The following is a 17,500-nucleotide window of genomic DNA, read 5'->3' as shown; positions in this document are numbered from 1 at the left end:
GGAAAGAACAGATGAAAAAAAGAAATGAAAGAAAAAAAAACTAAAACAAATGACGAAGCAAAAAAAAAGGTCTAGATTCGGCCTTTCAGTGTCTTACCTCGTTTTCAAAGACGTAAAATGTCATAAACAAAAGAAAGCTGCGATTTTTAAATCAAACAATCAATCGACAATACCTTAATTTTTCATTCTTCAACCTGCATGTGTTTTGCTGAACTATAAATACAAATGGCAGTAATTTGAAAAATTAGCACATATGTGCAAATACCAAGATACTGCAGAAAACATTTGAAGTTAATATGCCAAAACAGCCACATCAAGTCAAAGATGGTGAATACCCAAGTACTTGCACCAGGCAAAAGCAGCCAAGTACATACACCAGGGAAATAAGATCTTCAGTCCTCAATCTTCAGTTAAAAACAGACACCATCTTAAAGACCAATTTCCCTTGGCGAAGTTCACTTTCCTTTTCTTTTTTTCTCCTTTATGCGGGCGTGTGTGTGTGTGTGTGTGTGTGTGTGTGTGTGTGTGTGTGTAAACTGGTGATGTTGGTTGCACTGGGGGTGGGTATGGGGGGTTGTTGGCTAGTCACTGAAAATGGGACATTGCAGCTTCTTTCCTCTGTATACTAGATTTAACAAGTGAAGTGTGAGCTCATGCCAAATTCTGAGCATCAGAGAGAGAGAAAGAGAGAGAGAGAGAGAGGGAGAGAAGGAGAGAAAAAAAAAAAGACAAACCTCTGGGAATAGATCCCAAATGGAACTAAATCATTTGCATATGCCGAAACAAATGCCATTCGAGCGTACCGCTATTCCCAGAATAAACTTTAATAATTCAAGACACCTATTTTCTTACAACTTGCGTTGGCGAGTATTGTGGGTAGACTGGAGAGAAGCCGCATTGCCTGATAGATGTAGACCAGCGGCCCCCGCGTTTGGAGGATTTTGTTGTATACTGAGTTAAGATTATTCGAGTGTTGTTGTTGCTGTTGTTTGTGGGCTGCTGTAGCAGTGAAGGGGGGGGGGGGGGGGGGGGGGCCAGGGTGGGCGGGTGTGTGTGTGTGTGTGTGTGTGTGTGGGGGGGGGGGGGGGGGTGTGAGAGAGAGGGCTCGCTCCAGTCTTCTAGTCTCTCTCTCTCTCTCCCTCTCTCTCTCTCTCTTTCTCTCTCTCTGTCACTCATAGGGCTTACTCCCAGCATCCCCTGGGATTAGAGTAAACAGTACTTGAATTATAATCACACATTTCATTCCGATTTCATGCTTGGAGGATTTTTTACTCATTAGAAACGCGAGTTGTCAATCTCTCAGGATTCATCGTTCAAACCTTTTTTTTTTCTCTCTCTCTGGGAGTTCAAGGGCCCAGACACTGGCATCGGAGGGCATTCTTCTCCTCTTCTGGAGCCAACTTCACATATGGGCTCTCCTCCCCTTTACCAAAAGCCTTACTCTGCTGCAGCAGATAACACGTTTAACCTGCCAAACGATCCACTATCAAATTCTCAAATTTGGAGATGTTGAATTACTTTTCAATTTGGACGCGAGGTAAAAATCTTGTTCATGTCACATGCCTTACTGTGTATGGGCTGTGGAAACACAAAGGACCTGAAGCAGAAAATGCACACTTGGATTTAACACACCTAAATAGAATGCTGTCACATGGTGTAGGTGTATGTAGAAATGCTTTTCAGATCTCTTGCCTTTTTTTTTTTTTTTTTTTCTTTTTTTTTTTTTTTTTTTCCAGCAGCCTGGTTTGCCACATGGGGGTCTCTTCCCAGCTCTAGCAGAGCTGGAGAAAACTGTGCGGCGTGTAGAAGAAAAGCACCCTTGGCTAACCTAGCCGAGAAACAGAGAGCAAACCCAGCGCACCAACAACTCCAAGGAGGATAAACACCCAACGTTTGAGAAAAAAAAAAGAAGAAGAAGAAGAAGAAGAAGAAGAAAAAAAGCTAAACCTTTCATCAAAAACAAAGAAAGATGCAGAGTTGTTCCTTGACAAAGCCTTTTTTTTTTTTTTTTTTGTCAGTTGATACAACGCATTCCAGCGGAGCTTAGGCTTCAGCCGTTAGACTTCCTAACAGCAAAAGACAATACATCTCTTTAGAGAACAGAAAGCTGAAAAAGTACTGAAAACATACATGGAGAGAAATCAGTCCCGGCCAACAGGCCTACCTCCTGATTCTCTGGGGTTTATACAAGCCCAGACAAAACGATTCCTTCGCAAAAAAATCATTTACGTCTACTTATATAGAGACAACGCAGTCTGCCATGATGAAATCTAAATTAGATTATATCCTGTTCAAGACCGAGAATAATTCACTTTTTATTTTTTAACGTAGTTTTATTTTGGTGCCATAAGAAAACACTGCAATATAAAGCATTTACTGTAATGATATAGCTTATCTGTTAGGTGAAATGATATTTTTGAAAGAGAGAAAAAAAAAAAAGAGACAGATGCTTAGCAATCACAAAGAAAACACGTCCTCACACAGTATCTGAAGAGGACGATATAAAAGTCTTACGTCCCTAACAAAGACCATTATCTCTCCATAATGAAACATGTAGGTTCAGTATGGAGAATGGAGACCAGCTTTGAGAGGAAACTGCATATAAACACACACACACACACACACAGAGGAACAGGGAACTGCACTGAGAAGCAGCACATCAAAAACGCTCATCCCATTGTGTTTACAATCAGCTTTATTTCAGCTTTATTCCACTGCGCAATGTAATCACAGGATCACACAGAACGCTTTCTTAAACAAAACCAAAACAGGACGAATGCGACCAGTGAGCCTCAATTTATTTTAATGAACCAATTTGAATTTTATACCGAACCCTAATTCAATTGTGTACTACGCACACCAAAGACAACCAGCACCGAAAGCGTTAATTTGCATCGGCAGAGTAATTAAGAGCAGCATTAATGAGTGTGAATAGGGAATGATTTAGAGAAAACGGCAAGGGTGGCGCAATCACTCCATTTTCAGCTCACTTTCTGTTTGAAACTGTTCGATAATTTCAGCAAATGTTGGTATTTGAAACCCTGCACTCCTTGCTCAAATATGTCCGAGGGTATGTCCAATTGTAATCTTCAAATGGCATTCATCAGCCGAGGCTGCAGATTCTGACAAACATTAAACACAGTAAGGAGGCAATTATGTATGCATGATTTAATCTGCAACTAATTAATATGCAAATGTATTCATATGTTAGTTACTAAATTAAAAATGCAAAGCAGCCCTTATGGTGATTCTGTGATTTCTGCACAAACAGAACATTTGAAAATAAAAGGGGGAAAAAAATAAAACTTTGCAAAGTTTTAACTCTACTTTAGGCAACCTGTTGCATATAGGGGCATATAAAATGCATTTACTCAAATGAAACGCACGGTTCTAAAGGGGGGGTTTAATGTGTGTTTTAATTATGTGGCAGTTGGGGAAAAAAAAAAAAGAAAAAGAAAACCGAACCCTTAAAACGCCTTCCACCACGGAGACGGTTTAAAACAACGCAGAATAAAGCAGCGGAGACAGATGAAATAATCTACAGATTACAGAGAGCGCCTCACGGCGTAAAGCTGACGCTCGATCAGATTCATTTCAGGTGGATCAAGTCCATTTTTTTGTTGAAAGTGTTAAAGTCTCGTTAGCACAAAGACGGCCTCGACTACCTGCCCGCTCCTGCCCCTGCTGAGAGCCGTGTCAGTGAGATCTTGCCACACGCACAGAGGGATTGTGGGGGTTGAATGGTGGGGTCACAGTCTGGATAAAGGAGGCCCTGCCCTTTGGACTCTCGAACCCTCCCCCGCTTCTTATATGCATGTCCGCATAAAGAGACACACACGCGCGCGCGCGTACGCGTGCGTGTGTAGTGCTACCTGGGTGGGCTCTTAAATATAACATAAATGCCTAAAACACTGGAGGGGATTTATATTTTTTACGCCTGTCCTTTTATTTGTTGTTTCTTTTCAGCCTCTATTTTAAAACTACTGTGTGACTTCTCCCTCCCCTTTCTCTCTCTTTCTCTCTCTCTCTCTCTCCCTCTCACTCATGCTCTCTCCCACTTTACACTGGTGAGGAATGAGTGGATTAAGAGAAGGAAGGCAGAGTCATGTCGGTCACACAATGAAAGGTTTCGCAATTCATTTTGGTGATAGGGGTGTGTGTGTGTGTGTGTGTGTGTGAGACGCTAAGGACCTTCCCCCAAACTGCCACCTCCATTTCCCTCTTCCTCTCTTGCCTTGTCTTTTTCTACCTCCCTCTCCCTCTCTCATTTCTCCCCTCCCCATGGCTTTGTGCAAACTTTACCCAATGCCAGGGACGGTGTAGCTGCTTTTACACACCCAGTAAATCAGGGGGGCTCTGGAACTCACTCTGTCTATGTGGGGGGAATGAATTCAACGTCGCACAAAACAGACACTTTGATGGCTGCCATACCGTTCCCTGCCAATGACAGGCACGTCCACGTTTGCTTTCTGGTGCCGTCCCACTCTGTCACACGTGCCAGAGAGATGACCCCATCCTCACAATGCCCTTTTCTCCTCCAACAACGCCAACCGAATTAAGACCGCCAGCGCTTGTAACTCAACATGAACAAAATAACATCATTGTTCCAAGACTGCTGGAGTTATCTGTACATCGCATAGCAAGACAAATTGATAACAGATACTATGAGATAAAGACGAGCTACTCTAAAGTCAAAAGGAAGACTGCTGTGTGTGTTGCCAGCATCTCTAGAAGAGCTTCATGAAGTTGTGAAAATTAGAGTTAACAGTGGTCAGACGTGGCTGCTTCTAGAGCAGTAAAACAAACAAACAAAAAAAAAACATGACCTTAAAAAACTAGCCTTACCACCCTTCCTGAAACAACATCCTCAAAAACCTCTGTGATCCTCATTGCCATCAAAATACACGAAGAACCTCATTCAATCAAACCAGTTTTGACCTTTTTTTTTTTTGATTATTAACATGGGAGAGCGAATGTTTTTCTGGAATTGAGGTTTCTGTCTCGGGTGCTGCGGTGGATGGTGTGAATCATCGTCTAAGCACACGTCTGTCTGCCTTAATTCAGCAGTGATGGAGTACGCAGTGCAGCGTAGGGTAGATCCACGCTCGCGGGGGCAGAGTTTTAGCTTAGCGCCGTGACAGATGCTCCGCGCGGCTTTGCCGGCCGCTCTCTGGACTGCTGGATGGCGGAACACCTGGGGCTATGTTCTCCTGCCCGTCCCTGCCTGGACACACTCCGTTCCAAACAAGCTTAAAATAGGATGAAACGAAAAATAAAATAGTCTATACAACAGAACCACGCTTTCCTCCTCCCTCTCCAAGCAGGAATTAAGACGTTACTCTCGGATTTTCTTTATTTAGATTGGATATAATTTGTGAGCCAAGAAAAAAAAAAAAGATGTTATAATGCAACCCGTTTGTAGATTTGTGCTAGCAGGCAAGACCGAAGTTGGCAGATAACTACGAGAAAACGCAAGTGCACTACCATTTGTCGTTCATCGTTATACAATGCAACAAATATCAAAACACATCTCAATTTCTTTCCCAAATATACGAGATCAGTCAAACATAAGGTTATTGAAAGGAAGGTCTACATTTGGAGGACTCCCAGAGGGCCCTGGTAAATACCCAGGCCCTCTCAGTCCAGACCCTCTTGTTCTGACCTTTCAGAGGAAATTGAGTCAATTTCCTTTGTGTACAGCACAATGGCAAACATGTATTACTAGGTCCCATTGGGCAACTCTTCTCTAGACCTGGTTTTTCCCCTAACAGTGAGAAACATACATGTTTTGAGTGTTTAGAGAAAAAGAGACTGTTTATTTGTATGAAAACATATGTATGTGTGTGTGTGTGTGTGTGTGTGTGTGTGTGTGTGTGCGTAAAAAGATTTCTATGAGCCTTTTTTTTTCAGTGTAGGTTTGCTTATTTAGACATTCAGCCTGATTACCAACATGTGTCTAAGGAGGAACATTTGCTCAAAGTTAAAATACCATAGGGGAGAAAAAAAAAAGTTAATTCAAGTCATGGAAAAAAAAAAATCACGTGATTCTTTATTTTTATGGAGGGTAATATGGCATACAGGCTCAGTGAACATGAAAGGCATCCGGTCGCATGAAAAAAGACAGATAAAAAAAAAAAGGCATGCCTAAACGTCCTGATTAATGCCTCAAACACAGTGAGACCATTTTCTCTCAAAGGAAATGCTGTATTCAACTTAGTAATATATCATTTAAGTAGAGGGTAAAAAGAGAGTCATTACCAAAATACACACACTAAATTTCACTGTCTGAGTGTTGAAAAGGGAGGTATTTTTGGGGGGACCAGATCCCTGCTTACGACTAAACTAGATTATTTTGAGCAGACAAAATCATTTTTTCCTGTCTTTGCTAGTCTTCCCACTTGACTTACAATGCTACTTGTCTAAAGATTCATCGTTATACTGAGAATGAACCTGTCTGTCTCAAATTTATGACATAATATTAAAAAAGGGCCACTATGTTTAATTTTAAGAAAAAAAAATAGTGAAATACCTGAACGGCAATAATACCACAACGGATAACACACGCATGAATTTCCAATAGACTTTCAAAAGATAAATTTAAGCAAATTTCTGTATATGCTTTAATACGTAACACTGTCCCTGACAGCACAAAACATTTATCACTGCATGGCTGTAGCTTTTTTTTTTTTTTTTTCCTGGGCATGGAAGCCAAATATTCCCTTTAAGGAATGCGGAAAGCTTTACATCTGCAGCACAAACATCGTTTCTGGGTCTGAGCCGACAGAGCAACAAGAGAAAAAAAAGTTCTGTGTAAACCAGCACAAACAACGGTGCTATGTGTTACTCAACTAGTGCCTTGTCATTTGATTAACAGGGCTTTTCACAAAATGGCCGCCGTTGTTGCGGAAGGCGATGTAGTAGTAAGCAGTAGCGAGACCAAGAGAGAGAGAAGAAAAGGGGACAAAAACACACAAACAAACAGGAAGAAAAAAAAAGGCATTTGAAAGCGGGCCAAAAGTAGAAAGAGAAAGATTTCCCAAAGAACCTCCTATCTGACAGGTGACAAAAACCAAAACAGTGAACAGAGATTTTCTTCATTTTACTAAATGGAACTGTGAGGATAATTCCGTTAGGTCGTCAAGCTTTTCTTTAATGTAATGTTATACACTGTCCTATAGATAGTACCTCAACAGACTGCAGTCTTTTTAAACTTAAAGAAGAAACTGTTTCTAATGACCCAACATGACTTTCATTAATTAAGGTTTACACTTCAAAAAAATCTAGAATATTCAGCAATTAAGTATAATGAAGAAAAAAAAAAACATATTCTCTTCAAAAATCTCTTTTTTGAATACATATTTTCTCTAAGAAAAAAAAAAAAGAGGAACGTGTAGGCGAACAAATAATGGAACAACTCCTAGCAATTTTTGTCGAGTTTTTTTTTTTTTTTTTTTTGGCTGAGCTTGAAAGCTAATAAAAAAAGCTTAGTCCTTCTTTGACACAGAGGTGGTTTGTAAAGTGGTTAGATTATTCTCAAACATGGCTATATCCAGAGGGATACGACCAAGCCTGCCCAGCTGTCTCTGCTGCCGCTCTTTTTTTTTTTTTTTAAATGCCTCAAAAAAAATAAATAAATAAATAAAAATGAAAAAAAAAAAACACCCCACAAAAAAAAACCATGAGGTCACGTCATGCTACATTCTCCTCTGGTACACGTTGTGACTCCTCCATTTTGACTCCTCCACGGAATAAATAAACGGACCGGACGGGCTGACAGGTAAATTGATTTAAGAACCGCACACAGGGGCTTTCTCTCCCTTGCAAAAGTATGGTCCAACATTTCTCTGGAATGCGTTTCCCTGACAAATGCTACAAAAATTGTTCACAATAAATTTCCCTATGAGTTTTCAACAATATTATACAATTAAAAAAAAAAACAAAGTAAAACAAAACACAGAACATTGCGCTGTTCAATAAATAAACTAAAACCAATAAATGGTAGGGTTAATGAACAAAAACTTGCCCATAAACTTTAGCCTGTTCCACACACAGTATTCCGGTAAATTCTCATTCTGAAGGATCTCACTTTGACGCAACACAAATTGCTGCTTCATTTTTCTTTCGATTTATGAAGATCTGTCCTGGTTTTCATGAGCGATTAGTGACTTGTCACAAGTCGCCTTCAGGCTGCGCGTTCCTGAGGCGGTGAAACTGAGCAGATAACTAACAATGGAGCCAATGGCTTGCCGGGGCCTACGGGTCCTTTAAGAAGAATTCATTGAATTTAGGCTCTGTAGGGGTCCATGGAACACACTGTATAATGTCTCTGGCTGCGTCCTATGACAACGGCGGTGCTGCCGCCGTCGCCGTCATCCCCGTCAACGACGACAGCTGGCACAAAGACATTTTCTCTTTCCTACTTTTGGGCCGGCGGCCAGAACCTCACCTCCGCCCGCTCTGGTTCCAGTCATTCAACCATGTCACCGTGGAAACACACCTGAAATGCTTGTGCCACTCTCTTTGTCTCTTTCTCTCTCTCTCTCTCTCTCTCTCTCTCTCTCCTTCTATTCATTGCCACTCTCTTCCTTTATACCATGACCAGTGATGACAGACAAAATCTGAGAAGAGGGGATTTTCTTTTTCTTTTTTTTTTTTTCATTTGCTGCTCCTGTTCTTAGCTTTTTTGCGGTGTGTCCCCTCACTAGCCTTTAGCATGTTTCAGTCCAGTCATGGTGGAGTCAAGGAGGCCAGCCAGCTGGACCAGCAAACAATTAAGTTTACTGGATGTCTGGGGAACAAGCACAGAGATTGGAGAGGACTGGAGGCAACCTCCACTACAGGCTCTGTTGTCTGAAAATGTCATTGCACAGCATATGCTAACACCGTTGCGTAAACCACAAGAGCACAGTTAAGCGACAGTAAACTACCCTAGCCATATAAACCTGGGCAGTCAAGGGTTTATGAAGACGCACAGACACACAATTTGTCTTTTGGACAAAAAAGATATTAAACACAAAAAATAGGAGCAGAGCAGCACAAACTGAGATTGCTCTCTTTTGTCAGTTCCTTCAAAGTAGATATACACTTTATAAAATGTACTGAGCGTGGTCAAATAGATGAAAAAGAAATAAAAAATATATAGAGAGATTAAAAGGGTAATATTAATGATGCATCAGTCAAATTTCATGAAAATGATATGGTTTGTTTAACTGATTCCTTATCATGACATAAAATGTACATGATGCAAAATGAAACTGTATTGTATGAAATAATGACACTTATATTTACTGTTATTTTAAATATAACAAAACTCATTCGAGTAAAACATGGTGATACGCAGATATGCAGTGATATGGGGTTTGATGATGAGTTTTCATACAGGCCTCTCTCTGTCTGATAAATGAGTGAGAAAGGATGAGCACTTGCAATGCTGCAATGCCACTGAACGCCTGAAGGGGGCAGAAAAGATCAGGAAACAGGGATTAAGCGTTCACAAGAGATTATATCCCGATTGTGCCTTCTGGTAGACCTAACTTAATTTAATTAACGCTGTCTACTTTAAACAAAATCAGATATGAAGTCTGAAGAGCAAAAATAGGGAATGTAAAGGAAGTAAAAAAAAAAACAAGTCTGTGACTAAAGTTTTTTCAAAACTGACAATTTTCCAGCAACAGAAATCCTGTGTAGAAAATATACAATCAACGAATAATTTGGCGCAGACTACAAAATATTTATATTTCCACTGCGACACAAGACAAGACCTATATTACTCCATATAAATAACAAAGGTAGCGCGGGTTATATTCCCAGTTTAACCTTAAATCTTTACAGAAATAGTTATTATAAATATAGGTTATAACAATTCAGTTTCAACCAAATCAAAGACTTAAAGGCGTAAAAGGCTTTCTGATTTCCTATATATACCATCTCACACTCAAAAAAAATATGTGTGCTGGTGATTTGAAAAAGACTGACATTCTTTTGATTAAAATCTACTTGTGATGAGGCTATCTCAGCATTGCTCTTACAGGCATAGGGGACTGAATAGGAAGAGAGTAAAACGTTCTTTTTTATGTCTGGCCCATGAAACTAAAATGCCTTGCTGACTGAGTAAACACTTTCATGGGCTTGAATATGACCAGATAAAAAAAAAAAAAATGAACACAGCGCTATGAACTTGATAAGTAAAATAAAAGAGCTGAAGTATTCAGAAGACAGACTGTACTTTGCCTAATGTGAACTAATTTCCTTCTGATTACCACATTATTCCAAGGTTTCTCTCAAGTGACAGGGTAATTGTAGTGTAAGTAAATGAACTTTCCAAACATTTTGTCTTCCAATAATACAGTCTCTGCTGGGAAATGGAAAACTTTCTTTTGGGAATGTCTAATGTCTGAAGGAGAGCAGAGGTTGGGTTATGGTTCAGAAAGTTATAAAAACTCAAAGGAAAAAAAATACCAACTGGAGAGACTATTTCTCCCAACATTTAACATAGTTGTGATGTAGAAGCGCTGGATTCTTTCAATATACCAATGGTAGTATCGTTTACCGTCAGTCAAAGCATAATGTCAGTGCTCTGACAGGTGCACATAAGAATTTTAAATACTGAATTCGATGTTTGCCTTTCTAAAATGCAGGCAAATAGCGTTATGGAACAAAACTGTTACTGGTGCTCTCTACAAGTCTCTCTGACTGCTTTCATTTCAATAACAAAAAACAAACAAACAAAAAAAATGTTAATCTAACCACTGACATACAGTTCAAGTTCTACACTTCACTAAGTGTTCAGTATGGAAAGGGTCACACTAATAGTCTCCAGTCCAGTATGTGTGAGGATTTTGACAGATAAAGATCAAGTTCACCTCTGGAAAAATCCAAAATTTCAGGATTTCATTGTAATTTTAGAACCAAAAGATCATTAAATTTACTTTCATAAATTATATAATAAATGCATATATACTTAATTAAATACATTTAAACAGGTTCTAATATATTAGAAGAATATTTGTTTGATGAATGTAATATGAGAAATGAAATTTGATTTTTTTTTTTAAATCAAATAATCAGGCAGAAAATGATAAAATAACAATACACGAATCATTTTAAGAAATTTGCTTTTTAAACTGTAAGAACATTCTCTGCCTGTTGTTTTTTTTTTAATTAATGTAAAACAACTAATGTGTTTTACAATTACAGGGATAAAATCTCAAATACCACGGAAAACACACAAGCTATAAAATGTGTTGTCCTTTCATTAGTTGCTTGATGTATATTCTAAAAACTGAATTAAATAAAGTATGTAAAAGGGCATGTGAACCTAATTCACTCAACAGGAATTCAACCAACAAGACTACAGCAGCATCACAGACCAAGTTACAGTTCAATAAACTTTCACCAACAAAACATATACAAAATGCGAGAATACACCAGAGGATGCCCCAATGAGGCAACCTCCCCGCCCCATAAAAAAAAAAAAAAAAAATCAAACAAAAAACAACAACAACAACAATAAAACCTGATGATAGTAAGATACACGGAGCAAAACACAGAGCAAAACAGATATCTTTAGACTGGCAATTACGAAACAGCACGGGAACACATTCGCATCATCTTTACAAAACATGGTCAACATGCCAGGCCAAAATATTCACAGAAACAAAAGAAAACTGTCAGCACTCAAGGTGTTTTCTATCAAGGAGAACCAGGTCGTCTTGAGTGCAACATACTGGAAATAAAATCCAAGCTGCTACAGCTTTACAGCATGTGTGTGTGTTTGTATGTTGTTATATGTGTGTGTGTGTGTGTGTGTGTGTATATATATATACAAATATATATATATGTGTGTGTGTGTAAACACACAAACACAGCTGAACAGCTGAAATCCGTCAAACGTCAACACACGTGTCATCGGAGCACAGCAGCAGTGTCACATTGTAACCAGCACCTCGTGTTAAAACTGGTGTTATCAAACACATCTCTCTCAAATTTTTGGACATTACATCTTGAATACATCAAGATGAACTTTCCCATCACATGACTCAACGCAAGTTAAATCCTAATGGCCGTTACTATTCAAATAGTATCCTATTTCATTTCTGTGGGAATCTTTTTTTTTTTTTGTCCCTCTCTCTCTTTCCTCTCATTTAAAACAGCAAAGGAACCCAAGGACAATACACACGCAAGCTACTTACTTCTGGGTATCCCACTGAGCTTGAAGACTGCAGCAAAGCGCGTCAAGGCAAGCCATACATTTTAGCATCGTTAACATCAAATTAAACGAGTAAGCCTCTGCGATGGCCATCAAACACCCCACAATGTGCACTCACACACTATTGTAAGAACAAACGCTCTGCCTCTATGCTTTCAAATGCATTCAAGGTCCCAGTTACAGCGTTATACTAACATCTCTTTTTTTTTTTTTTTTAACCCGCCGTCTGTATTTATCAATAATGTTACGAAGGGTATTTCATTCACTCACCCTTGCAGTGGTCAGAATGAATTACTTGAATGGTTGAGATATTTTTAGAGAATTTGTGACAGGTCGGGAAATGAATTTGATCTGATTATCAAACATAATGCTAATAAAGGCATGTTTTTAAGGCGCTACCAAGGAGCGCCACAAAATGATGAGTGTGCTATTTGAGTAACGTGATTGATAAAAAAAAAAAAAAAAAAAAGAGGAAATAAAGAATTTAATGAAATCCAAATGGTCTCAGATCAAGCTGAGCTTAAGTCTTTCACTAAAGCCTCGAGACTAAACAATAGCAGAGGGTACAGGTTCTGGGGCATGATTGTTGCTCATAACACACAGTTTCCTTTTTTTTTTTTTTTTTTATTGTTGTTAAGAAAATTCACTTACTGAGGAGGGCAAACCGGGTGGAACTTTCCGCACTTTCTTTGTCTGGACATCTGAAAGATCGGAAGAGAGGAACATATATTTACGTGACACATTGATGATGTGAGTAACACTTTCCAGATGAAAATTCCCCTTGTAAGCTATCAGAGGGAGGATGAAAAAGCTCAACTCTCTTGATCGGCAGCAGCTTTGACTCATGAGAGAAAGAGAGAGAGTGAGAGAAAGAAAGAAAGAAAGAAAGAAAGAAAGAAAGAAAGAAAGAGAGGACTGAAAACAGGTAGATACAAGGAAAAAAAAATGTACTTGAGCTGAATGAAATTTGGCTGACAAGCGACTGGGGGAATCTCAAATGAACTTTGATGAAGTTTGTTCCCGTGAGAGAAACTGTGTAAATGTGTGAAGAGAGAGAAGGTGAGACTTTGATAGGAATGAAAGCGAGTGAAAATTGGCCTGAAGGCTGACACCCCTCAAGGCTGGGACTTCAAGGCCTGATTCCTGTTGCATTGTCAGGTTTTTTTTTTTTTTTTTTTAAAGGAAGGGGGTGTATATAATAGAAAGGTTTGGACTGTGAAAAGGTTGAACGCCTTACAAAGCCCTTTCAGTGAACACGCAATAACCCATTAGAAAATGTGAATATGAATATTTACCAACAGTTAAATGTACTATTAATATTAAAAAGATGGTTTGTTTGTTTTTTAAAAAATGAAACGATAAAAGCTAAACACTGCTCTTTTATAGTTGTTTTCATACAGCAATGAGTGATTAAATCCCTGGATATTCCAACTGTCACACGGTGGCAGTTTAATAATTATATAGTTTCATAATTACAAAGAAAGAGGGCTAGATATGTTTAAACACCACAAACACAAGTTAATGGAGCTTGAAAAATAGAGACGCATTTCGTGCGTTCATTTGCTCAGAAACAGTGTCACGGAATTGATGTTGTGGTTTTGGGAAGAGCACATGGATAGACAGAGACAGAGAGGGAGTACGACAGGGTGGGTGGTATGAGGAAAGAGGAGGACGAGAGAGAGGAGGATGGAGGTGATGAGTCTTACCCATGGAGTCGCTGTGCAGGGATCTCCTCCGTGGATTGCTGCTGTAGTGTTGGTAATACTGAGAGCCCGGTTTGGTGGGCGACACTGTCCCCGGACTGACCATCCCCATCTCACCACCCATGAGGCTTGGCTGAAACACACCGACAACATGTAGTGACATGAATATGGTAAAAACTTGACAAGTTGCATTAATTTCCCCAAATATTGAAAAAAAAAAACACGTTGTAAATTGAACAGTAGAGGTTACATGAATATATATATATATATATATATATATATACACACACAACTATGTGTGGTAAAAAAATATGAAAGATGAAAATGATTTCAATTGCTTGAGGGAAACAATATTTCAGTGAACAAGTGTCTTTGAATTAGACAGATGCTGACAGAGACAGGAAGGCAAACTTCAGTGCAGTAGTGAAGTTATCTAAAAACATGACACCTCATTTTACATTAGAACAATATAAATTCTCCAAGTAAAAGTACTGAAAAATGTAAAGGAGAAGAACAACAGGAAGACACTGCCTGAAAACCTACTCTCTCTCATTTCTCACATCTGTTCTCTCCATCCTACTTCCATTCTCATCTACAGGTATGTAAGGGAGACACATTCAGGACTATGATACACTGAACTTCTTTATGAGAAAAAAAAACGAGAAGGAACTGTCTTAAAATCCCTTGATTATGGAAACGCTTTCAGAAGATAATCACTTAATTCACAATTTACAGTCGTTGTTGAGGTCAAATCACTGTTAAAACCGTTACACGGAGAGAAACTACATAACAAACAAATAACGTACAACTCACAACATTTCAGGCCATTTTGCAAAAGCAACACAAAGTCGTCTTTTTAAAAGCAGTCCTAAAACGATAAAGCTTAAACGCGGAGCAGCTTGAGTTAATGCCCACCGAACACCTGATCCCGTTCGTAAACTTACCCTGAGCAAGCACATCCATTCATCAAACTTTGCCCAGCTAACATTGTTCTGTTAATCAACTTCACTTATTCTGCTGCTGCTACAACAGCATGGACATGCGTTCATTTCTAAGAAGTAAGAAATAAAAAGAAACGACTGGTCCCAGACACTGTCCTGACGGGAGTGTAAACGGGAAAGTCGAAGGAGACGGAAGGAGAACATGGGTGTGAGACGGGTTTCCCAAAAACTTTATCGATACTTGAAGTTAACTTCCAGAGACTGAACTAATTAGTGTAGTTGATAAAGTAGAGAAAAGTGTTTTCCCTAATCTGAATTCCAATCACCGTGTCTCTCACAACAGACTTAGTAATGCTTCACTAGAACTCCATTCACATGCAAAACACCCTAAATAGGCCAATTACATCCCCGCTCCTGCTCCTCAGCTACCCCACTGTGGGTAGGTTGATCTGCTGCTTTTCGCATGCTAAAACAAAAGGACCGTTGTCTTAAATAAAGTCACTCACCCCCACCATATTTAAGGAGCGCTCTTTAGAGGGGTGCAGGGGTAAGGGGTAAAGGGGGGGTAGTCTGCTAAAACAAAAGTGGCACATTGTCTACGAGACGTTTTCTCAAGCTCACGTCGCCCAGGCAACTACGGTCGGCAAAAAAAAATTCTCATGCCTTCTCCGCCGTCGCCGTCGCTGGCTGCTGCATCTTCCCCTTACCCAATTTCAGAGCTGACTGGCGGTACCCAGCTGGCAGCCAGTGGAAATATTAACAAAGATAAATGGCAAACACCTGAAACGGCGAGAAGACGCCCCGTGAAGGATTAAGCCCTGGCATTAATAACAGTGGGTATGCCTACTTGGGCACCAAATGATGATTGCCAAAAGGAGAAGACATTAGCTTAATTGCGAAAATGCAACAAACAAAAAAAAAATGAGAGGAAGAGAGAAAAAGAAAGGAAAAGAAAAAAAAAAAAAAAGTCAAGAGGACAACTAAAAAAGAGAGCAAAAGAGACCCAAACAAATAAATAAGAATCCAGTCTTTCCGGATGGACATAAATAATGAACCCCACAGACGGATGGAAAGGCTGGACAGGAGGGGGTGGGGTGGGGGTGGGGGGTGGGGGGGGAGTCGGGCTCCCCTGAGGAGATGGGAGTACTCAGAGAGCCACAGGGATTTGGCCACTCAAGACCACCGTGGACAGAGACCACCCCCCTTTCAACTGCCTCCAAGCCACTTCAACGGGAGGCCGTAAAGCCCCCTCGGTGAAGTCCAAGTCCAGGCCACTGTGATCAAACAGGGGCCTGATGGAGGAAGGCATGAAGCTCAGTTGCTTGCGTGAAGCACTCAAGACGAGCGAGTAAACAGAGCTGGTCCACCGTAGAAGTGCATTCTGGGAGCAGATGCAGAGCTCTTCGGTGGAAAGATTTCGCGATCGCTTGGACTTGGCAATCAGTCACCGTGTCCAGCTGCAGTCCTGTCTGCCAATCATGTTCTCATTAAAAGAGCAACAGAGGTCACCTGACTAGACATGAAAAGGTGACACAAAAACATGGCTACACAGGCATCTGAGCAGGTGAAAATCTGTTTTTTTTTTTTCGAAACTGTTTTTTTTTCTTCTCCCTCTTAGACCTTTTGTGCATTAAATAATCTTATCACACGGAGACAAAAATGAAGTCATCCGAAATATCTTTTTTTTTCTTTTTGGAGAAATTAAAACCTCTCAATTTGAAAAAAAACAAAAACAAAAACAAAAACTAAAAACTTTGCAAAATCATAAACAATCAGAGGATGTTTTTAAATAAAATGAAGAGAGGACTGTTAAAAGACTTGTGGACACACAGAGCCTGTCTCTGCGCTGTCCTGACTGACTCCTGCTGCTGGAACTAATGAGCTAGTGACAGACTCTTCTGCTTAATCCTCCGCACTGGACATACTGGTGCGCACAGAGCAGAGGTCAGAGTGCTCCGACAGCCGTAATGTCCTGTCTCAGCTGCTGGTGAGGCTGGGAGGCAGAGAGGAGCAGAGTGATGACACAGCACTGATGGCCCCCCTGTGTGCGTGTGCGTGCGTGTGTGTGTGCGTATCGGGATACTGTAGGTTCAAAGGCTAGTGGGCGTAGTGTGCGGCTAGAACATGTGCAACAACGCTGGGCTGGGATGAACTGTGTGTGTGTGTGTGTGTGTGTGTGTGTGTGTGGGTGTGTTGAGTGAGTGTGTGAGTGAGAACAGGTCAGGTCCTAACCCACCCTCCCTTATCCCCCCGTCCACCCCCCCCGTCCCCCAAGGCTTCGGCCTTGCACTGCTCTGGAAGAGGCTGGAGGAAATTGATGGCATGTGAGTATTCTCCTCCAGTCACGCGAGGGAGCGTGTGTGTATGAGTGTGTGTGTGAGTGTGTGTGTGTGTGTGTGTGTGCGCGCGCTGGAGGTGGGTAGCCAAGGGCCGAGGCTGGGGAAGGGGCTGCTCAGGCAGGAAGGAGTCATTAATTATAAGGAAGTGCTGGCGTTGCACAGCACACCTGTACGCCGACTCCAGCTGACTTGCACATCACTGCAGACACACACACACACGTACACACACACACACACACACCCTGCTGGGTGACTGTGAGAGGCAGCTAGGTACTGCCCCTGTTCTCTGAGAGGCTAGGGGCAGTCGAG

At 40.5% G+C, this 17,500-nt stretch overlaps 1 protein-coding gene across 1 annotated transcript in view; it reads right to left on the bottom strand.

Moving 5' to 3' along the window:
* Positions 1-17,500, bottom strand: part of tcf4 (transcription factor 4) — a 147,505-nt gene that overhangs the window by 46,687 nt on the left and 83,318 nt on the right. Inside the window, exons 8-9 of the mRNA XM_030767015.1 lie at positions 13,915-14,044; positions 12,860-12,909 (exon numbers count right to left, since the gene is read on the bottom strand). Coding sequence (XP_030622875.1) covers positions 12,860-12,909; positions 13,915-14,044 — 180 coding nt within the window. The remainder of the gene's footprint in view (positions 1-12,859; positions 12,910-13,914; positions 14,045-17,500) is intronic.

Source organism: Chanos chanos, chromosome 3, assembly GCF_902362185.1.
Source record: "Chanos chanos chromosome 3, fChaCha1.1, whole genome shotgun sequence".
Taxonomy (NCBI): Eukaryota; Metazoa; Chordata; class Actinopteri; order Gonorynchiformes; family Chanidae; genus Chanos; species Chanos chanos.
Note: the sequence above shows the minus strand (reverse complement) of the source record. Positions and strands in the feature narration are given on the sequence as shown.